Source organism: Aythya marila, assembly GCF_965140915.1.
Source record: "Aythya marila genome assembly, chromosome: 1".
Lineage (NCBI taxonomy): Eukaryota > Metazoa > Chordata > Aves > Anseriformes > Anatidae > Aythya > Aythya marila.
The window spans coordinates 143775783-143798725 of NC_139042.1; the positions used below are offsets into that span (position 1 = coordinate 143775783).

The following is a 22943-nucleotide window of genomic DNA, read 5'->3' on the forward strand; positions in this document are numbered from 1 at the left end:
ACAAAAGGTAGAGCGCAGAAAGAGAACATTATAAAACAGAACAAATATATATTTATAAGCCTGCAGCGGCAAAACGCCTAACTTAAATTAAAATACCATATGAAAATATTACAAACCTACTAGATGAAGGATCAGAACGCTGTATAATGGCTTTCTCATTGTTCAGTGTTATCTCTGTGATCAGTTGCTATCTATTGCTATTGTCAATGCTCATTTACACTAGTGGATGCATGTGTATTTGTGTGTGAGGACAGATGCACAAAATCTGGTGCAGATCCTCAGGTGATGTAAATTGCCATGGCTGTATTGACGTCAGTAAAGATACACTGATTTCCTCCAGCTGACAATTTGCTTTTCTGTATGTAAAAGGCACAGAAGCTAGGTGCTGTTTCAACTTTGCTCTTAGACACATACAGTAGGCAAATGCTCATGCAAATACATTCTCTCTCATATGTGCAAATACACATATTGCTTTGCAGTACACATTGCAAGTAACGACAGGAGATTTATACTCCTTCCTATGCTGAAATTTATAAACAGGATTGTTCCTGATCTGTCTGCCCACTCTTATCTGTAACAATATATCCCCACTTGCTTTGCTACAGATCTTAAAAAATACAGAGATGAAAGGGACTGTCCAGCATCAGAAGGCTGTTAAAAATACATTTAGGAAGGATTGAACTTTGATCTTAAGACCGTTAGTCCACTACTCTAACTAAGACCTTTCTGCCTCTTAAACAGAGCCATTGCGCAAAATAAATCCAACTCTCATTTTCTCACCTAGGGCTTAGCTAAATGAAATGACAAATTCCAGAATAGATAAGAATATTATTACCTTGTTTCAGGATACTACTCTTTGGGGGGAAAAATTTAGATATATATATATCTTAAAGGTATGAAAGGAAAGGAAAAAAAGGTCACATTTCAGGCTTTGTCTCCATAAATGACTATTTTCTCGTTTGCTCATTTGTTCCTACATGGTTCCATGGAATGTGGACCAAGCCATGATTACAGGCTACAGGTAATTTATGTCAAATGAAATATTTTCCATCTGTTACACAGAGGAATATTTCTGCCTTTCTATAATGTTTTCCTAAGGGAGAAACAACAAAAGGTTTCATACCAGAGAATGAGGGTGGAAAAAAAGGGAAAAAATAATGGAAAAAAAACATCATTGAACTAAAAGAAATGGGGAAAAAGCACCAAGACAGTTATAGGGAAAACAACAGCAAAAGCAGAGGGTCTATAAACCCTAGGTATAATAAGATTGAGACAGCTCTTTTTTACTCTTTCTACTTGGATTACAACACAGAAGGAAAAAAAATAGAAGTGTAAGATAGGCATATCACTACAATCTAACACATCCATATATCTATAGGTACTTATAGATAAGTATACTGCATAAATATTTTTTGTTTTATCAGGCAAACACTTCCTTTGAATGAATAGAGAGATGCCGAAATTAATCAAAGACCAAACTGCCCGCTAGCAAGCTCCAGTCTGGCCTCATCCAAGGACTAGAAAAGCATCCCAAGGCTAGACTTCGCTGGCTTGCCCCGAGTAAAAGTGCAAATAATTTTATGTTGGGTACAGGTGGAAATGTGTACAGTCTGTGCCTCATATAAGTAGCCACTTGCTGCATGCATAAGCTGTATGTACCATGCCCAAACTGTATATTCCCATGTGCACATCTTTTTGTGAAGGACCGGGACGTATCAGTCACTTGTTGCAATCTCAGAGCCATGGGTGTCCTTCCGTGCTCTGTGTGTTGCAAAGAAAGGGGCAGCCGGCCCAAGAGTCACCTGGCAGAAATTCTCAAAGGTGTCTTTAATACCTTGTCATTTGGGGTATTTTTACATGCATACAATTTCCAAACAGCTATGCATGAATTCTTCTGTTTGCTAACAGTGTTGCCGTGCAAGCCCATGGCTCCTGAAGTCCCCTGGTGATCCTTAACCTCGGATCTGCCTCGGAAGTGACACCAAGCGGGCCGATACAAAGCATGTGCAAGAAAGGTACCCTTGCCACCAGAGAAGAGCATCCTGGCTGCAGCAGAGCATACAGCTGAGTGACATAAAAATATCTCCAAGCACAACAGTCAGTTCTGCACACAGACTCCTTCCCCAAGCTCCCAGCCAGCCAGTAAGACTTTCCATAGCAGCATTTTTAGGCTTTAATAGTGTGTTTCTCTGGCCAGGACATTATATAGCACCATATTGCAGTCCTGTCCCCGTGGGGGGAATTCCTCATGCCATCTTCACTACGCAATTTTGTACCTAGAATTTCATCCTGAACTCCTCCTAAGCTGAGACTTTTTCCTTCTCTTGCCTCATCTGTGATCTCTTGTAATATTGTTATGAATCATTAATTCCATATTCCTTCGCCTGGGACTTTATAGGCCCTGATGCAGATATGACGCAGGTGTGTTCGTACCGTAAAGAATGTCTCAGGCTGATTACCATGTGAATGGAACCAGTACAGATGTATCTTAAAATGGGACACAGTTGCAGAGACTCTACTTTTTCTCCTCCCATTGTAATCTTTATTTCATTCTCGTCTGAGCAGGGCTTTGGTATCCGTGCAGCTACCCCAATGCAACCCCCTGTCATTTGAAACCGGCTTACAGCGCTCTACTCCAAGTAACTTTTGATGCTGAAACTGTGCCTTGCTAGCAGGGATTTTCAGAACCCAGGGCAGCCCCAATGCAACTATTTCTGGTGTGTGAAAGCTCAAGGGAATCAGACTCTGAAATAAGCTGGGGGAAATCTGAATCCAAAAGAGCGAAAGCAGAGGGCATATGTAGCACTGCTTGTGCACCCAAAGTGAACGGGATGGGTATCTGGGGTACATGGGCAATTCAGAGTTGCACTGGCCTTTTTTTTTTTTCCCTTTTTTCTTTTTTTTTCCTTTTTTTTTTCTTTGTGTGTGCTGGTGCAATGCGCAAATATAGCAAAATATGTTAATAGTAAGCCATAATATTTACAGTTATTGTTAGTACCCATTGAAATCTGTGGGATTTTGTCTAATGCCTTTACCCTGGAGATAATCCATAGAATAGAACATTAATGCATAGTTAAAAAGAAAAATTATGGAAAACAGCACCTCTGCATATGCAATATCTTCATTTCAAAGTTACATAATTGAGCTTTTGAAATTAAACAAAAATACAGCAAACAGCCTCAGACCACAGCACCGACTAGGTGCCTCTAACAATATCTTTTAAAACACGCCTCTTTAATAAGATAAAAAATACTGTCCTAAATTAGTACAAAATAAAATAGAATAGGTTTCAGCCTAATGCAAGTCCAAATGAGCTCTAAGACCTCTGGGAAAACGTGATTTTAGCAAATTTCTTCCAAGAGTCCTAAGAGTTTGTTTTGCATGATGAGCCGATCTTGCAGAGCAAACAGAGACTAATAATTTAAAGGATCTACTTAGCTTCTGTAAGTCGTGCCAGACAAATACTGCTTCTACACCTGCTTTCAGTGTCGGTGACGTGGTTAAAAGAAGACTTGAATGCTACGCTGAATGTTCGTAAATTGCACCTACGCCTTTCGATGGAAGAAACAGCAACTGAATGTTAACTATTATTTAATCGTATTAACCAAAGTCAGTTTTCCAGATAATGCACGGGCTCAAAATCTGAAGTCCTTCCATAGGCAGAGCTTCACTGAGAGACTTTCACTGAAAGAAAGACGGCAAGATTCAGGCCATTTAGACTTAATGTGCTAAATTCAACCCCGTGGCGTTCCTCTGATACTCAATGAAGGGTACTGAGGACTGGAAGAGAAGGCAGTTTTCTGATAAAGACGGGGAGGAAAATTTATACTCACGGCGTTTGACGATACGTTCGGGTGGTCCCTTAAGACAAGAGGCTGCCTCCTAAGGGTGATCTAAGCCATGCTAATTTAGCAACCTGTATTTTTGAAGCAAAACATTCCATGACGAATGACCTTATTTTTTTGTTTTTAAAGCTGTGAGGCACTTATGCAATAGATTCCTAAGGTAGAAAGAGACAGATGCCACAGAATAATAATCAGCCTAATTCTTGCTCAGAGTCTCTGCAAAGATCTTTCTCCCTGTCTCTCCTTTCATAGGTAAGCTCAGGGCTACCTTTTCTCAGGCAACATGCGGCAACAATTAGTGTGCCTCTGCAAAACTCAGGAATTCTTCCCTTCTAGAGGAGGGATTGCTTTTTTCTTCTCTTTAAAAATGTAATTTTCTTATTAAAAAAACACACACACAACAACAACAAAAGATCTATTAGTTTTAAAGAGAGCTAACAATGAAAGTAAGACTGAACTTCTCTTAAAAAGATGATTCTGTTGTTTTTTCTTCCCAGCCCCTTGCAGAAGACTGCCCTACTTGACATGAAGAGTCACATGTGTCCAAAAGCTCAGCTCTTCACTTCTATCCAGGGCTTGAGGTGAGCTGGGCTGCAAAAAAACCTCAATCCTAGATCAAATGGAGCAAAATCCCTGGGCTGTGTCTGAGGTGAGACGGGGCACCCCCAGTACATTTAAACACGCTGCCAAAACCTCCTGTTTTGTGAGAGGCAGAGGAAATCCCATCACCGGGCTGTGATTGCTGGGCACTGCCTGGGTGCTGCTTTAGCCCTTCATTTCAGCCACTGCGTCTTGTCATGCTAAAACATCATTTCTGTTCTGTTTAGAGTGGCCATTTTCTGTAGTGAGCAGCCAGTTCTTACGCTCTTGGCTAAGGGGGAAGAAGCAGAGGACACTGAATTTCAGGGTTTATACTACAGGGAAAAACACGTTCAGATTTGCGTAGGAAGGAAGGAAGCGCAGACACCTAATCTGTGTAGGTATTAAAGTACATGTCCCCTGCTGTCACGCAAAAGCCAAAATACAACTCTCAGGTTGGCCAGCTGGATCACAAGGGATACTGGGCATGCTGTCAAAAAGGTGGTGAAAGATCCTCTACATTCGAGTTGCCTTTAAGTTAGGTTTTGCAGTCCCTTTGATTTCCTTCTGACAGTCAGAGATGAGAGAGGATGAAACCCGGTGTACACAATCAATGGGAAAAAAGGGAACCGGCAGGAGTGGGAACTGTAGACTGTTTTGCATCTTTCCCATTTCCCTTTCTATACAAAGACTTCGGTTTGCCTATGCTATAGAAGGAAACAGAAGCAGTCTATTTCAATCTTCGTGAGTGAAGAGCGCTGCAGGGATTGCTCTGTTATCCCCAGCAGCAGCCCTGACTTTCCACAAAAAGGCTACATCTATGTATCTAGCTCTCTGTTATTTATAGATTGTGGTATGATCTGTCAGCGATCACCTGTGTTCTTAACGCGCTTCTCTTTGTGCCTTTTGATACGAAGAACTGATCCACGATTCTCGTCCCAACCAAACCCCACTAGAAAAAAGCTCAGATAAGGAGGAGGCATTTAGACTTCTGCACCGAAATTGATTCTTCAGTCTGTGTAATGACATATGTTAGAAACTCTGCTCGGAAGAAAGGAAAGCCCTTGCTAATACGACATTTCTAACAGAGCCTTCACTGCAGGGGTTCACTATTTCAAAAACAATGAGGTTGATTATGCATTTTTATATGCATTTCTCACTGTTTTCAACCGAGTGACTTCAACCAAGCCATTCTGGATTTAGAGCAGCATGAGCTCAGGATCTGGCCCCACGTCTTTTTAAAACTTCATCCACTGCATGATGAATAAGGGCCAGATCCTGCAAATGCTTACTACCTGTATCAGCACCCTGTGTATTTTAATACACACACTTCCTTTAAGGTGTGATCGCAAAACTGAATCATTACAGTGCAGTATTTTAGGAGTACGGACCCGTCTTTTGGGATTCAAGCATGCCTTGACCGTACGTAGTCCTTTAATAGTATTTCTTTTAATAGTAATTTCTCTACTGATTTTCACAGAATCATGTGGTAGATGCCTTGCTGTTGTGAAGTGGTGTAACTCTACTTACACCGGCTGAAATCCAGCTCCATATCATAGCCACGCTTCTGTGCTCAAAGCCAACATGACAGAGAAGGGGCCCTTTGTTTTAAAAGTGCCAAAAGAGATAAGGAAGACGTCTGGGGCCATCCACTGTCCTGCGTACTTTATTTTGGCATCACTATAAGCAAAACAATAGGGCCCATTCTGGAAAGGAAGAGCAGCTCTAGTTGTACTACTTACATTACCAAATTCCTCACGTGAGAGAAGCCACGCCAGAAGCTGAGCACCTTCCCTTCCCGAGTTCCCTAACCGGCTTCGAGCAGACCACATCCCCCTGCTTTCCAAGCGCCTAAACCAAGGCCAGCACCATGCCCGGTGCAGTTGTCATGACCAGCTGGTGAACTGACGGCATAAACGGGACACAAAACCCAAGCAAATGAGACTCCAGGAGTCGCCTCTTCCACCAGCTCCAGTGCAGGAATGCTCATCCTTGTTTACTACACACGCATGCACGCAGACCGCTATCAGCATTCAGCACTAGCAGTCACGCTTTCTGCGCTGCTAAAAAACACTTGGTCCTTTTCATGAGCTGGGTCGGCATCGGGTACCACTCACCAAAAAAAAAAAAAAAAAAAAAAAGGCAACCCACAGGCGCGTGCCATACGCATCCTAAATGTCAAACATATGCACGGCAGCTGTACCTCCGTGAACCCCCCGGCACCATGCGCAACCCTCGCAGCGGGGAGAGGAGGAGAAGCCCAGCTCCCAGGGAGGAGCGGGGATTCTCCCTGGCGGGTCGGGGGGCTTTTTGGGGGATGCCGGTGACTTAGGGCAAGCAGGAGGAAAGCCTCCCCACCGCCACGCCGGGCTGGCGTTTGCTCCACGACTCGGGTACCGATGCCAGGCGAGGAGGGCGCGATGCTGGGCTCAGGCTGGCCACGGACACTTGCCCCTGGAAGAAAAGCGGTCAGGGGGGAAGCAGCACCCTGAAGAAGGGGCGCACGGAGGAGGGGGAGGAAGGAGCACGGCCCCCCGCCCACCCCTCACCCCTCACTCACTCCGGTCTCCGGCCGAGGATGCCCTTGCCGATGGGCGGCGGGGTCTTGTGGTGGAGCAGGGCGCTGCAGCACCCCTTCTCCCTGCCCTCCTTGTCGGCGGGGGGCTGCTGCCCGCCCGCCCGGCCGCCCCCGGGGCCGCCCCCCGCCGCCTGCTGCTGGGGCTGGGGCTGGGGCTGGGGCTGGGGCGGCTCGGGCTGGCCCGGCGGGGGCGGCGGAGGGGAAGGCGGCGAAGGCGGCGGCGGCCCCGGGGGGTGCTCGGGCGGCGGTCCCGGGGGGACCCCAGCCCCAGCCCCGGCCCCGGCGGTGGTAGGGGGCTCGCTGCGGGGCGGCCGCTGCCCGCGCAGGCTGCGGTTCTCGGTGCTGAGCTCGTCCAGCCGCCGCTCCAGCTCGTCGATGCGCTGCCGCTGGGTGTGGATGAGGCTCTGCTGGTTCTGCACGATGGCGGTCAGCTCCTTCAGGTACAGCACGGCGCGCACCGGGTTCTCCAGCAGGCTCTCCATGCCCGCCCCCCCCACCCCGCACACGCACCCACCCACCCACCCCCCTCTCCCCTCTTCTCCTTCTCCTTCTCCTCTCTCTCCCTGCGCGGACCCCGCGGGCCCCTCTCCGCCCGCCGGCCCGAGCGGCGCCTGGCTGCGGGGAGGGCGGGCGGCGGGCGCGCTCCCGCGGCCGGGCACCCGCCGGAGCGAGCGCGCGCGCGCCTGGGCACGCGCCCGGCCAGCGGCCGCCCGATGGTGCCGCGGGGTGGGGGGGGGGGGGTGGGGGGGAGCGAAGCCGTTCCTATGGGGGGGGGGGGGGGCGCCGCCGAGAGCCCGCCCATGGCCCCGCCGCGCAGGCGCCGGGGGATGGAGGGGGGCGGGCGGCAGCTGAGGGGGCGGCTGAGGGAGGGGACCATGAGGGGAGCCCCCGTCCCCGTCCCCGTCCCCGTCCCCGTCCCCGTCCCCGTCCCGGTCCCGGTCTGCCTCCCTCCCTCAGTGGCCTTTCTGCGTGGTGCCTTTCTGTGTTATGTTTATAAATTCCCATCATGACTTAGTGGTTTCTTTTATTTTATTTTTAATTTTTAATTTTTTTTTTTTCTGTTGGTTGCGCTTAAGCAAAGTGGTGTAATTCGAGGTGGTGGTGGCTGCCCTGCTGGTGGCGGTGCTGTTTGGTGGTGTCAGCACGCAGCGGGCAAGGAGCTCCCCAGGAAAATGGGTGTCGGGGGAACCGGTGGCACCCCCATCAGCTTGCCGCTCCCCCGAAGCCTTGGTCCCCCGAAGCCTTGGTCCCCCGAAGCCCTGGTCCCCAAAGCCCTGGTCTCCTTCAGCTCCTTGGGAAGCAAACCGGACAAACTGTGGGGCTCTGCCTGGGTGTGCAGATTGCATTTCTGAGCAGATGCTGTCCATTTCTCACGAAACGCCTTCCCTTGCCCTTCCTCATGCACATCTCTGAGTTCACAAACTTACAGACCTGGGTCTGAGGAGACAACCCTTGTGCTTTCTGTCATGCGAAGTAGCCTAGGTAAAGGCAGCACACTTATTTACAGGGACTCTGGTGCAGATCTGTGAAGAGTTTTGGTCACAGAGCAGCAACCTCGTCAATCACCGTTGGCTCTGAAGGTCCAGGAGGGGCAGCAAGCAGTCACACCTGATTTTAGGCAAGCCCATCAGTAGATCTGACCGAGCATCCAAAATGTGCACGTCCACAGAATGAAAAGCAACTGTCCTTAAGCAGATTGCTTTGGGGGTAGAGCTACTTTCATTTTGCCTTTTCAGATCAGCAAAAACCGCACCACAGCATGGAGCTCCTGAAGTGAGGGACCGAGAAATGTGAAGGAGAATCTCAGCCTCAGCTGAGCGGAAAGGTGTATTTCCAGTCCTTTCTGTTCACAGATAGCCTTGGGAATGTAAACTGATGCAAACAGGATCACCAGGATTAGAAACTGTTCGCAGATTCCTTCTAAAAAGGAGCTGCTATTCACAGTTCTCTTGCAAGCACTTAGAGGTGGCTTTGGGGGATCGTGAAGCATTGCCGTATGTCCCCTGTGTCAGGGGAAGACCCTGGAGTGAACTCTAAGAGCACTCAAATCCCACACACTTATGATTTTAATGGAAAAATTTAAGAGAGACCTTTCTCCACCTCACTGCCTGCTGTGCCATTAATGTCTTGTGAGGGGGGGCCGGCTGAAGAGGAACCGGTGTTGTGTAGCAAGGTGAGAGATGGTTGTAGGGGAACGTGAAAAGGCATACGCAGAAACACAGGGGAGATGAAAGCGCCTAAGATATTTTGGGGTAAGTGTACAAATGATCATTTTGGAGACTGTGCTGGTATGCTGCCTCCTTTCAAGAGACACTGCTGAGCAGCGTCAGCTCAGTCCTACCTCACAGGAATGGAGTCCAGGGAAACCAGAGGAAATAATGTACTTTTGGCATGGGTACACTCTGGGAAGGAACATGGGATGGCTGTGGGTACATTGGTGTATACACACGCACACACACAAAGATAAAAGAGCTTCCTTGTCCTCATTAGGAGAGACTTTAGGCAGGGATTGTTTCTCTTGCAGGATGGAACAGGCTGTTTCAGCACTTAGGGGCTAGCTCTGTGCGCATTTCTATCTTCGTGTTGGACATAAGGTTCCTTTTCTGCCCACCTGGGTAAAAGCAATGACGAAATAAGGGCCATAAACATCGTGCTGGCCTATCCATATACAGTACGACAGGCTGCGGTACGTATTCATAAGGTAATAGTAACTAACGAGAAAATGTGTCCTGGTGTGGAAGACCAGGGATGAAGCCATACAGCTTGGAAGTCCTGTGTCATGGTGCTTGAATGCTCATCAGGCAACGTGAATTTTACTGTGTGGAATGGACTTGACATATTTATTCGCTTTTTTTTGCAGCCTTTATTTGCTTGACCAGCCTCATTAGCCCAGTTTCTACTCTTAATTTTTTGTCATAAATAAAACAGACAAGGACCCACAGCCATAGATTGGTAAGTTTAAAATGAATGAGCTAGGAGAATCAGAAAGAAACCAGTTTTCTGTGTGGGTCTAGGAACTGGCAGACAAAAATGGTAAGACCAGCCCTGACCTTCCAGGTTTCTACAGAGAGCGTGTGCCAAAGGGAAATGCAGCACAATGCTTTTGTGCCTAACATGAAAGACTATGCAGGGATCTACTTACAAAATTTCAAGAGGTAATAGGGTTGCATAATCCTTCGTAATAAGAAAATTCAATGAAGAGAGGGTATTCATTCAAGAGGAATCTGCAAGGATATCAGAAGAAATTGAATGTCTTCTTTTGCTCGGTAAGCAAGAATCCCGCATAGCTAGGAAACGCCTCCTCTTTTATCCAGCCATCATTGTGTCCCTTTGATTACGCTGCCACAGTACCTCGTATATATCATTTGCAAAGCTCTGCACATTAGTGAAGTAAACCTTACTGTTCCGTTGAAGGTGAATGCTAGGATGGCAGCCACCAGAAACAGGGAAATGGTGTCACAGAGTGATTAAATGACTTGTCCAAGGCCACGCAGGAAGCGGGGCAGGGGACAGGGTGGGGGGTGATCTCTGATTTTGAGCATCCTTGGCATTTAGCCCAATCTTCAGGTCATTAAATGCTGCTGCTCCTCTGTTTAGGAGAGATGATATCAAGAGGAAAACAATGGTGAAGATGATGAAAGTATGAATTCTGTTAAAATTATTTTCTCTGTAGATAATTTGTTGGTATTGTGTTTTTCAAACTCCTGATTCTTTTCAGTCCATTCCAGAAAAAAAATAATAATGAATAATAATGGATTAATTATGTTATTATGGAATAAAGTGCTTCCCTTATCCACTTAGCAAGGTGCTCGGGCATTGCACAGAGAATTACAATTAAAGTGCAGCAATAGTAATTAAAATAAGCATGCATTATATAAACAAAGCAAAATGCAAATGAGTCAAGCCCTTGGATTTCATGGAAAGGTCTAATATTACAGGATTGAATTTTATATTTATTTAGATATTTACTTCAGTCAGAGTAGAGTGAAGCAATAAATTAGTATATTAATAGGCATACATGACACAGAAGGTAGTAACATCTTCAGGTGTTTCATCTGCAGAAAAAAAATACTGCAGAGTGTTCTTGTAACTTTTTTCTGAGAGGTTCTAATCCCTCTTCAATTTGCAACAGCTCACCGAAACTTGATGCAAGCAAATTGCTCCAGCCTTCTGGCCGGTAGGGACTTCACGTGTTTTTCCATTTGAGATTTTGTTCAAGGCATTTCCTTTCTCACAATTACATCTTCTCCTGGACAGGAGCTTCTCACAAGAAACCCAGGCAGTTCTCTCCATTTCTCGCATTGATCTCGTTCCCCAGCACGTACCTGGTCCAGGGCTTGCAAGGTAATGACTTTCTACCGGTATTCAGTATCCAAAGTATTATCAGTCAGAGAAGCAGGGAACACAGCTTAGGTTCCCAGCTATGATTTTGTGGTCTTATTATCATAAGTTTATGATAGTTTTGTGGTTTGTTTGTTTGTTTTTTCATTGGTTGGTTGATTTTTATACATACTTTTATAAGGCATTTATTACTATTGTCTCCGTTTTAGGAGGAGAATTTTAGGAGGAGAATACAAGGATACCTGAATACAACATAGACTGTTGGTGTTCAAGGTCAAGTCCTTGGAGCTCAAGGAATGGCAGATTTAATGTTGGCCAACCCACCTTAGTTAACCTAACATGTTCTCCCCTTCTTTCTGTTGACCTTAACCTGTGGCAGAATTTTGAGTGAAAGCACTACACCCAGTGGTGTTTCCCACTGTGTCCATCCTCATCCAGTTCTTAAGAAGGATAAGAAGAACATACAGAAGCATAACATACTCTTAAAAAAAATGAATTAAAGAGGGAAGGGAAGGGAAGGGAAGGGAAGGGAAGGGAAGGGAAGGGAAGGGAAGGGAAGGGAAGGGAAGGGAAGGGAAGGGAAGGGAAGGGAAGGGAAGGGAAGGGAAGGGAAGGGAAGGGAAGGGAAGGGAAGGGAAGGGAAGGGAAGGGAAGGGAAGGGAAGGGAAGGGAAGGGAAGGGAAGGGAAGGGAAGGGAAGGGAAGGGAAGGGAAGGGAAGGGAAGGGAAGGGAAGGGAAGGGAAGGGAAGGGAAGGGGAATGATCACAGTCTTATGTTGACACCTGTCCATTCTGCTTTCTGGGGGGGAAGATGGGTCTTTTCCACTCCCACCTGGAAGTTAGCAGCTGCTTAAGTAGAAATTCTCAAAACTACTTGCAAACAGCCTACAGACCAAAAATTTTCTGAAGGAATTAGATGAATAATTTCAAAATAGAGGATAGAATCAAGACAATCACAATGTACTCATGCATAATTCATGGGTGGGGAAAAAAATCTGCATCTCCTAAATGCTTCTTTCAGTCAGGCTTCTTTCACTTAAGGCCTCATCCAAAACTATTCAGATCAATGAGAGATGTTTCATCATCCTGAGTCTAAGCCAAGTCAGTATCTACTTAAACCTGTTAAATAGATGGATAAACGGAAGCAAAGACCAAGTCAAATGTGTTGCCCATGATCACATAGGACACTGCTGTGGGGCTGTAAGCAGAAAGCACAGAGTCGAGAGCAGTGCTCCCTCTACTTCAGACGAGGATTGCCTGAAGGCAGGAGGAGCCCTCTGGCAGCCTGGGTTTGCTTCTGCACCTAAAGGCCAGGCGGTATAGTCAGCACTCTTACCCACGCTCTGTAGCCTGAAATCTGTACCAAATGAACCACCTCTCTCATGTTATGGCTGTCAAATTGTTAATTCACACGGGTATCAAAAAATCAGAAGCAAAGGGAAAATATCTTGTTCTATAAATCAAACATAAAGAGCCGAGATGTGATAAGTTCAGTTTCTTTCATTGCTTCTTTTTTTTTTTTTTTTCTCTTCAGTGGAGTACAGCTAAGCCGACATATAAATATTTTAAAACAGCTGCTCATCAAGAAAAAGGTACAAATTCGGTATTGTAGCCTTAGCTGAGATGTGTAGTTTTGACACATTTTAAAATCTTGAGTATATCTGAAATGTGCTATTGCAACCTTGCATTATTTACTGCAACTTAAAAGGAATCAAAGTCCCTCTTAGGAATGCATTTGCCTTTTTAATGTTGCTGAATGTTACATTATCTCCTGTCTTTTTCATGCAGTGAAGCTTTGCCCACTTAATTGATTAATTTTAGAGAGCAAAAGCTATGCAGAGACATTTATTCAGTGTCAGTCAGGTTTTTGTTTGAACTGACAGTTTTTGAGTCTTTTGTAAATACTGCAGTAAAGTGAAAAAGGTGGAATATGAGCATGATTCTCCAAATCCTATCTGACCAGTCCCACTGAATTAAACAGGGATTTTCAGATGAGACAAGTTTGTGTGATCTGACCTTGCATAATATACACGGGGGGGGGGGGGGGGGGGAATAAAAAAGAATGGAAAAATGTTAAGTCGAAACTCATAGTCCAAGTAGAAAATTTTTCTGCAGTAGCAGAGATCAAATATAGTCAAGAAAATAAAAATTAAAAAATCCATGAACAGAATAAATTTCAGTTAAGGCTACAATATAGCATTTTTCTGATGAGCAGCTGTTTAATATATTTATATGTCAGCTTAGCTGTACTCCGCTGAAGAGAAAAAAAAAATGTAATGAAAGAAACCGAAGTATTCATCCTTACCACATCTCAGCATTTTATGTTCGGTTTCTAGAACAAGATATTTTCCCTTTGCTTCTGATTCTGTGATACCCGTGTGAATTAACAATTTGACAGCCATAACATGAGAGAGAAAGTTCACCTTGTTGCAGATTTCAGGTTACAGAGTGTGGGTAAGAGTGCCGACTATACCGCCTGGCCTTTAGGTGCAGAAGCAAACCCAGGCTGCCAGAGGGCTCCTCCTGCCTTCAGGCAATCCTCGTCTGAAGTAGAGGGAGCACTGCTCTTGACTCTGTGCTTTCTGCTTGCAGCCCCAGAGCGGCGTCCTCTTTCACCTTGAAAGAGTGGCTTGTTTGGTCTGTGCTCCTGTTACGTAACAGGGGTAAGCAGATGCTGACTTTTCAGGGAAATTAAGGCCAGGACAAATCAATAAAGCATCTGGCCTGACGCGCTACATGCCATGTAATCCCATGCAGCCATTGAAACTGGAACTTGAGTGTATGAACAATCTATCTCCAGAAATGCCCCTGGTGCAACTATGAAGGTAGTAAAAGGTAAAGAACCTGTCTCATTCCTTGATATTGTGTCCCAGTAGTTAATCCCTGTCAGTATTGACAAGTTGGAATGTTTTTCTCATTTGAATCTATGCTTTTTACTTTCCTGCCATGAATATTTACACAATTCTCCTCTAGGATAAAGAGCTCTCTAGTCCTAAAGCTTTTCTCTCCTTGAAGGTGACTGATCAGATCACCTGATATCTACCTGATATATAATGAATAATATCATTATTTTTAGCAAGCTAAACAGACTGAACTCTTTAAATGACACCATTTTTTAAAAAGTTAAGTCATTCTTTTGGATTTTGAGGTAATTCTTCATATTTGCTGATGAACAGTGTGGTCCACCTAGAGGCAGGCCAAATGTTTGCTGAAGAGGTCTCTGTGTTCCTGACTTGCTGCTCATTATTTATGGGGTCAGGCTTCTGCTCAGGTTAACCTTGGCCTTCAAATTTGCTTATCAATAGGATCGCTTGTGCTCAGACATGCTGACTTGTGATAAATATTTCTGTGGTGTATTTTAGCGTCCAAAAGAATTTTAAGGAGCAAATGAAGAGCCAAAAGGGAGAACCTGTGACTCAAAACTGAAAGAACTTGCTTCTGACTCTTCTTTCAGGAACATGATGGAATTGCTTCAGACAGCTGCCACCATCCACACTCCTGCAACTGACTCCGTACAGCCCAGCCTCTGACGGCACGGCCTCTGGCAAAGGACACAAGGGACCACTCTGCTTTGGAGGGCCCAGCTGCAGAAGGCAGGAGGTGGGTCAGATAATGGCAGAACACAGCTCTAGCTTTTGTGTAGTGTGTCTTAGCTTAACACAAGGAAGGTGTGATGATTACACACGGGCTCTGGGTGCATGCTACTTGGTCTTGTGAATTTCTTCACAAGTGGTGGGATTCTGGCAGTGGTTGAAGTGAATCTAGTAACAAAGCAACTGCTATACTGCTATAACCTTACAATATTTTAATTTGGCCAGAGATAAATTCCCTGCTGATTTGCTGGTTACTATATTTGCCTGTTTCCCCACGTAAAAGCATCCTATCAGACCTTTTCAGAGAGTGGGCGTAAGTATTTTCTCAAACAACACTACACTCATTTTTAAAGGATGGAAGAAAATAAAAAAAAAAGAAAAAGGAAAAACAAAAGCTCACAGCAGCTCTGCTCCTTATTTCTGTCCCATGCAGAGATGACAGTTGAGTTACTTCTTTGCCCTGCAGCACTCTCTGCAGCACTAATCTTGGGAAGGTGCAGAAAGAAATGGCAAAGGAAGAGGAGTTCTCATCAAAGGACAAGGGAATGAAAATTGATGGGGATTGGGAAACATGATACATAGGGAAACATGCAGAATTGATAGGGTGAGGGATGAATAGCCTGTTAGTCATCGGGGTGAGCAGAACTAGGCAGGGGGCAGGCTGATGTTTGGTCTGCAGGGCAAGACTGCTGTAGAAGCTGTGCAAGAGAAGTGAATGTTCAGAAGCAGGCAGGGAGGGGTGAGGACAGGAGGTATCTGAAGTGTTTCTCGGTAAACTGGAGAGATTGGCTGAATGTTTGACATAAAGACATGCAGAGTGTGGTTGAAAGGAAGACTCAAAAGAGTTAATAGTTAGGTTGAAATCCACTGTGTAAGACCTTAAGAACATATAAATTATCAGCCAAAAGCAGATATCTAGGAAAAAGAACTACAGTGGGAGCAGCACAAAGTGATACTTACCCCAGATATGCCTCCAAACAGAATTCCTGAGCCGGAGCTGATATCCGTGCAATAAAAAGCCCCTCAGTACATTTCTACCAGCTTGACTGGTCTCCCTTTGAGCCTGTCTGAATTTTTAGCACCTACATCACCCTGTAGCAGGGAGTCTCAGAGTTTTGTTCCAGTTGTACTTACCTGGCACGCTTTCCGTACAGAACTGAGGAATGATGGCAGCATCACATACCTGAATGAGGGATCGAGGCCACATGTGCAAACAGCACCTTCCCTCCACAGATCTCACAGCACAGGAGCCTGTAGGTACCTGGCCCTGGGTCAAAAGACAAAACTAGTCCTTCCATTGACTCTGTCTTAGTTTCAGGTCTGTATCCCAAAGTAGCCAGTGTCATTTGCTGATGTCTTAAGTTATGTTTTGTTTAAAAGCTTCCCATCTGCCTAGGTTTGTACTCTGTTTCATACACATTTAAATTACTGCTGGATGGATGTGACACAGCGATGATTTTGGAAACATTCTCATTGTTTTTTAATTTCCTATGTGCTGTGTTTTTGTGTTTTTTTACAGAGATCAGCACAAAAAGGCAAAACACAACCAACTGTGACAGAATATATAAAACAGCATGAGCTGCCTACAGATAAATGAAAACAGTCCAAAATAATAGAGACCGATGTGAATCATGACCAATAAGCCTATTTGTAATAATAAACATGTCATCTATGTCAGATAAACACATCACAAATATTTATTAAGATAACAAACTGATTATTAATAGACAGACATCCCAAATTCAGATCGTGTCTCTCAGTCCTAGTACATATGAATTAGCAGCCGAATCTCCCCAAATAAATCCAGCTCTCTCATGCAGGTCATCATACCTAACAGGTTTTTAAGAGAGAGAGAGAGAGAGTAGGAAGAAGGAGAGAACAGACGAACATATTTTCCTTTTCTACCAGTATGACAGTTTAGAGGGATCAGGCTGCATTAGTGCTACTAAAGATGATAGAAATATGATGATCATAAGAAAAAAATGGAGGCAGGGCTGAGGGAGAGGCTTCCCCTGGTATCTGAAACTCTGACCCCAATCCTATAAGCTGCTCCAGGCAAGCAGGCACATGAGACATCATTTTGAAGTCAGTGGGTTCAGGCCATGCACAAAAGTCTGTCTAACTGGAGCAGCTGCCTGCAGTTGTGTACTTTTATCAGTCTTTCAGATACAGATACACTCTGTTGATACTCCATGAGCTTTGCTCTCTTGAAAAAAAAAAGGGGGGACATAGTATTCTTTCACCCTGGTGGTTGCAGAATGAAGCCAGTGAGGTTAAAAAGTGACATCGAGTCCGTTTTCAGGAGGAGCTAAATAAAAAGTTGTTTCTCGTTGCAAACCTGGAACTAACGCATCAGGCAGGTGATGGATATACAGTCCCAAGCTTCTGGAAATGGAGAGGCTGGGCTGTAGCAGCAGCAGGAATTCTTCCATAATGTACACCCTGTGTTTCACAGCATAGATTTCAGGACATAAGCAGTATTATACCAAGCTGAATAGAACAGGGGTAGAAAACAAACAAACAAAACAAAACCAAAAAACTGCATGTGACTGAAACAATGTGGTTTGGGGCATTAATTTGTTGTATTTCCATCCCTTCCATGCAGGCAATGCTGCATGCTTAAGGCCAAGCAACCTGGTTGTATTCAGAGAAACCGTAACACTCTCAGCGTGACAGTCTGCCTGTCCTGGCTGGGGCTCCAAAGAGGAGTAGGAGCAAAAACTACCTCATCATTGCTCCTGCAGGCTCAGCTAAACCCAAGGAGTTACTGTGATGGGAGCCCACGTGGAGATGAGATTCTGGCAACTGCTGGCATTTTTACCGCCGTGCTAATTAACCCTCTTCATCCTTGCTGGCACTTCCAGTGGCGTTACTGCTGCTTCAGCCGAACTGGTAGCTAGCTCTGACTGGGACGTGTCCCTGCTTGAACAGCAATGCTGCAGCCATCAGACTGTTCATTCAGCAGGCTCCTGGAAAGTGCAAATGCTCTTTTATGGGAAATGCAGAGCTAAAGGCAATGGTTCGCTACATGACAGTAAAGCCAGAGAGTGAAGCTCTCATTGACTCTAGTGGGAGCCAAGCTCTCGCCCTGAGTGATGTCTGCGTTGCTTTTCTAGTGGTTCTGAAGTAGCAGTGAGTCAATGTGGAACAACGTGCCACAGTTTGCATGGCTATCAGGGATAATGTCCTAAATAAAATCAGGAGCCGTCAGCTGTAAATACTACTCAGCACAATAAAGAGAAGGGGCTGCCCCTCATCCCTGCTGGAGCCAATGCTCCATAACTGCCAGGTCAGTCTGAATTTTAAGGGATATTCTTGTAGCTGTTTTATATTTTTATTTGCTTTCTGGTAAGTCCTCCTCGCTCATTTCAAGCTACCCAAACAAATTCCTCCTCTTCCTCTGTGATCATCCATTCTCATCCTTTCAGATATTCTTTCCTACTCACAGCTGTTTTGTTTTGTTTGTTTGTTTGTTTGTTTTGAAGGTCCTGAGTCCTTTGCTTCTTTTCCTCACAGGCCAGCTTCTTGCTCCTAATGCTGTTTGACTTGACCTGTCCTGGCCCTCTCTGTGCTTAGCCTACTTCCCTGCCTGCTGGAAAGGTCACGGCTGGAAGGCCCCCTCCCCGTACACCACCACATCCATCAACGCCTGCTTTTAAAGGCAGGACTACCCCAAGGCTCTTGCAGGCAGAGGAGACCTGTGCGGTCTCGGCAGTCAGAGCAGGATGCAGCTTGTCACTGCAATTCCAGCACAGCATCCCTGCCTGGCAGCAAAATGCTCTGACAAAAACGGATAGAGAGGGCTGCCTGAACAACCTGATTGGATTTTGGGGCTCAGCCTTGATTCTTGGCATCCAGCGGGACATATTCATGATCAGTATGGATTTGAGATCATGTCTTTGGTTTTGATTGAAACTCAGCCTAAACTGAGAGATTCGGAGCTTGGCTGGCATCCTATCTTCCTTCCTGCTGAAAATTCTTTGTTCCTGGCTCATTTTAGTGGATGTGCTCACCCACTACAGAAGGTCACAGTGAAACTGATGTAGTTAATTGTTTGTCATAAATTGTTAATTTGCCAAAATAAGCACTCAGTCAATGCAAAATTATTTGTGAATTTTAAATGCTCTCACTGAACATTATGGACATTTAAAACAATGAGGACAAGATAGGAATGCCAAAATACTTTTTTTTTTTTTTTTCCCCAACAAATTGTTTGGATATCCCAGTTTCACAGATGAAGTCCTAAGGCTGGTAGGAAGAGAGGGGAGAGTCCTGTGCCATCACCCAGGTACAGCCCTTCTGTTTCAGCAGTTCCTGATCAGGATGCTGAGATGGACCACAACAGAACCGTGTCACATACCACAGAGGTGGCACGGATGTAGTGTAGTCCACAATGTAGGACGCAAATGTAGTCCATTTCTCAGGGAAGAAGCATTAGCACTGGAGCACAAACCCTTTTCCCCCTTTCTCGGGCTCCAGTCTGTATGAAACTCTCCAGACTTGTGAGTTTTGAGGGTGTGTTTTTTCTAAGCCTTCTGTCTTCTCCCAAGAGCAGGGAATAAATAAATACAAGGGGTAGTTATTTATTGATGCTTAACCTTAAAAGAAGAATGAGCTACACAGTTTAGCTAGCACATAAAAGCACTGTTAGAAATATTTATTAAATAAATGCACTGATTCTTTTATGGAACAATGACAAGATTCTCACTGTTAAAATGAATGTCGTGTAGCATACAATATTATTTTGGCTTGTTGACATATCCCTAAAAGGGAGGAGTGAGGGAGAATTAAAGGCTGAGGTGAAAGCATATCCTACTGCTTTGTGAATAAGCAGGAAGGTTATACCTGTAGCTCTTCAAAACAGAGCTAAGAAGGACCTGAAGTTATAATGCAGATTCAAAATAAATTCATTATTTCTAGAGAAGAATGTTGTGAGATTAACATGGCACCTTGGCATACAGTTATTGCAGTGCTGTTAATACAGGACCACCAGGAAATTTGGCCTGCAGCATAAAGGAATTGTAATAGCCTAATACCGTCGGCTTTGAAATGAAGTAACTTCATGTGAATACTTAAGAGCAATGGAAAGGCTCTGAAAGGTTGAAATGCAAGAGTAATAACACCACTGGAAATGTTTAATATGTATTTCACTTCTCATTCAGAACTAATGTATTTCACATAAGAATTCCAAGTTTTCACTAGGTCACCAGTTGGGTAGAAATTGGAAAATCTTCTCTGAAGAAGGTGATGCCTAAGTTCTCCTGTGATTATAGTCCTTTGCTTTGATTACGCATATCTGCAAAACAGTGGGAGAATTATAGTTAATCCCAAACAAACAGACAACTAACAATTTACCCTAAAGCTGTGTTTGTTTGTTTTTGATTTACCAAATGCACTGATAAGTTTGTTTGGGGGCTGACTTGGGGTAAAACCAGACTTTAATTTTTAGGTGCAACAACTGCATCAAATAAACAACTATTCACCCAAACCAGCCATTTGAACACCCACTTAAATTCTTAACTAGGAGCTTGCCGCTGAGAGCAAAGAGTTTGGATGAACTTCTTCTCACAGAGGTGAGTCTTATTCCCACAGATTATTGATTTCTTTTATTTAGTTTTTATATTTGAAAAGATGAAAAATTGTTTCCAGCTTGAAACTAACTCTGCAGGAACAAGCTTTTATTAAAGGAATTTTTTTAGTGCTTTTTTTTTTGCCACATATTACTTCATTTTCTGAAATATGCTTCTGGGAGGCAATGTCAAAAGTACAATTAAATGATGCAGGACTGAGCTCTAAATGGTGGTGACAATAATTAAAATGAATTATTTCATCAAAGCTTACTTTTTTTTTGCTTTTTCTCCCTCCCTTTCTCCCCCTATTCTGTTTGGAACAAAAACAGACTGTCCTATAATGTCCTGCTGTCACTATTTCAACAAACATTTGTCAGTAGACTCTTAATATATACTAATATTTTGAGTAGGCTTTTAATGTAACATCTTTCTCTATCCAGTTATATTTAACTATAATCTTTAATGTAGGGTCTTGCATCTCTTTTCATGCTTCTCGTTTTTATTAACTTTCCAGATATATTCAGAAATCCCCTAATTTGCATCCAACAATGACTTATGTCTTGAAGCATTAAAATGTACATTTAAAAACATTGGAGCTAATGCAGGAAGCTGATAAAATGCTATTAAAAGTTCCTGGTTTAAATATACGTGATTTGAAAAATATGAATTTTTAAGAGAGCTATTTAAAAAGAGGAAGAAATGTTCTTGAAAATTCCATTCCTTTTTTTTTTTTTTCCTTTAGGAATTGAAAGTCCAGCAGATTAAAAAAAAAAAAAAAAAAAGAGAGAGAGAGAGAAAGAAAGAAAAGAAAGGAAAAAAGAGTCAGGTACAAAGCTGTGTGGGAAGAGTGCAGTGAATTTTCATCAGAATGCTGATGTTTATTTGAGTCTTTCAGAATAGCCAAAAAAAAAAAGTTTTTTGGAGTAAGGTCTAATGTTTAGCACCCACATAGCTCTAAAGGACCTTGGTAGAGATGGTCAGAATCCAGAGAACAATGTTAATGATGGCTTGCTAACATGGTGAATCAGTAGATGTAGCTGGCTCCTTAGTTCTTGGGTTAACCTCTTCTTCAGGTAGCAGAAGGGGATTAGTCAGGTCATGGCAAGTCCTAACTCTGTTATAGCAATGTAAGAGCGGCCCAGCAGTGGGCTTGGGAGCCTGAGCCAATGTTCAGTAAGGTTGGATTGGAAAGAGTTTGTATGGGGGATAAGGTGGAGAAGGGTTGGTGCTTCAGAGCATGTGTAGCTGCTGTCAGTCTCGTGTGTGTTGACTTCAAAAACCAAGTCCTTTGGCCCTTTGTGCCTTCTAGGGGCATGGTTATGGGGATGCCTTAGAATACTTGTTGCTTTTCTCTTATGGATGACTGTTCTTAGTATTTCTTGCCTTTTTTTTTTTTTTTTTTTTTTTTTTTTAAGGCCTGGTATGGGATGTTTGATCTCTTGCCAGGTGGCCTAGCGGGAATACTCTGTTCAGTTACGCAAGAAGCATGGATTTGATCCCTAACTCCTGTTACCACGCTCTTAGGAATACATGGTTACAAAAATAAAAGCATTAGCCTGCAGCCATCCTGCTGTGTGCTGTGCTCTCGTCAGATCTCACATGTTCAGCAAGGTCAGCCCTGCTCAGGACTCACGTGGTTGGGGGGTGCCGTGGGGATGTGGAAAGGAACCACAAAATAAAAGACTGTGCATGAAATGCCCTCCTCTTCTGTGCTCCACCCCAAGGATTTTCTTGTATATTTTTGTTTACCTTCTTTCTCAGATGTACCATTATTTCATAAATGTGCTTTTTTTTTTTTTTTTTTTCCTATTCTTTTTAAGTGAGCTAAGGCAATTACTGTGAATATGCAAACTGCCACAGCCTGAGCACTGCACACAACACTGCAGCACTTTGTGCCCTGGAGAACCTGCAGTCCAATGGACAGCGCGGGCACAGGGTGCCAGAGGGGCTTTGGCACTTAGGAAGAGTAAGTAGTGTGATGCTGGCAAGTGGTGCTTCAAGCTGTGAGATTGGGGTGAGGAGGATGAAAGTGAAGTAGAAGCAGAAGTGGATGAGAAGGGGACTATGACAGGCGCGACATCTTATCCCAAATCCACCTCAGTAGGGTAAGGCCACAAGGTTGGGGGGAAGTGTGTGGGAGAAGCGTCTCCACAAATCTGAGTCAGAAGAAAGCTTGTGCAGAAGGGTAAGTGTTTGCTCCCTATTTCAGCCCCCTGCAACAAGAACACCTCAGAGATAACAGAATTGCTGAATGTTATTCTTAGAACCACAGAATCATAGAATCTTTCAGGTTGGAAAAGACCTCCAGGACCATCTGGCCCAACTATCCCCTAACACCAGTGACACCCACTGACCATGTCCCCAAGCACCACGTCCAGCCTCTCCTTGAATGCCCCCAGGGATGGTGAATCCACCACCTCCCTGGGCAACCCGTCCCA

General features: G+C 44.4%; 2 protein-coding genes and 1 long non-coding RNA gene across 6 annotated transcripts in view; 2 read left to right on the plus strand and 1 right to left on the minus strand.

Annotated features, from left to right (window-relative positions):
* IQSEC3 (IQ motif and Sec7 domain ArfGEF 3) overlaps positions 1-7487 on the minus strand; it is a 102108-nt gene extending 94621 nt beyond the window's left edge. For 3 of the 4 annotated variants that reach the window (XM_082781024.1, XM_082781021.1, XM_082781022.1), the window contains exon 1: positions 6985-7487. In XM_082781024.1, coding sequence (XP_082637150.1) covers positions 6985-7484 — 500 coding nt within the window. In that variant the 5' untranslated portion in view covers positions 7485-7487. The remainder of the gene's footprint in view (positions 1-6984) is intronic. The other variant, XM_082781023.1, reaches the window with a different exon arrangement.
* Positions 7355-17615, plus strand: LOC309888657. The gene is made up of 3 exons (XR_014319165.1): positions 7355-7442; positions 14797-14942; positions 17541-17615. It is a non-coding gene; the product is annotated as an uncharacterized lncRNA (long non-coding RNA).
* Positions 17616-20489: 2874 nt separating this feature from the next.
* Positions 20490-22943, plus strand: part of WASHC1 (WASH complex subunit 1) — a 43249-nt gene continuing 40795 nt past the window's right edge. Inside the window, exon 1 of the mRNA XM_082781058.1 lies at positions 20490-20508. The gene's annotated coding sequence lies outside the window, so the exon portion shown is untranslated. The remainder of the gene's footprint in view (positions 20509-22943) is intronic.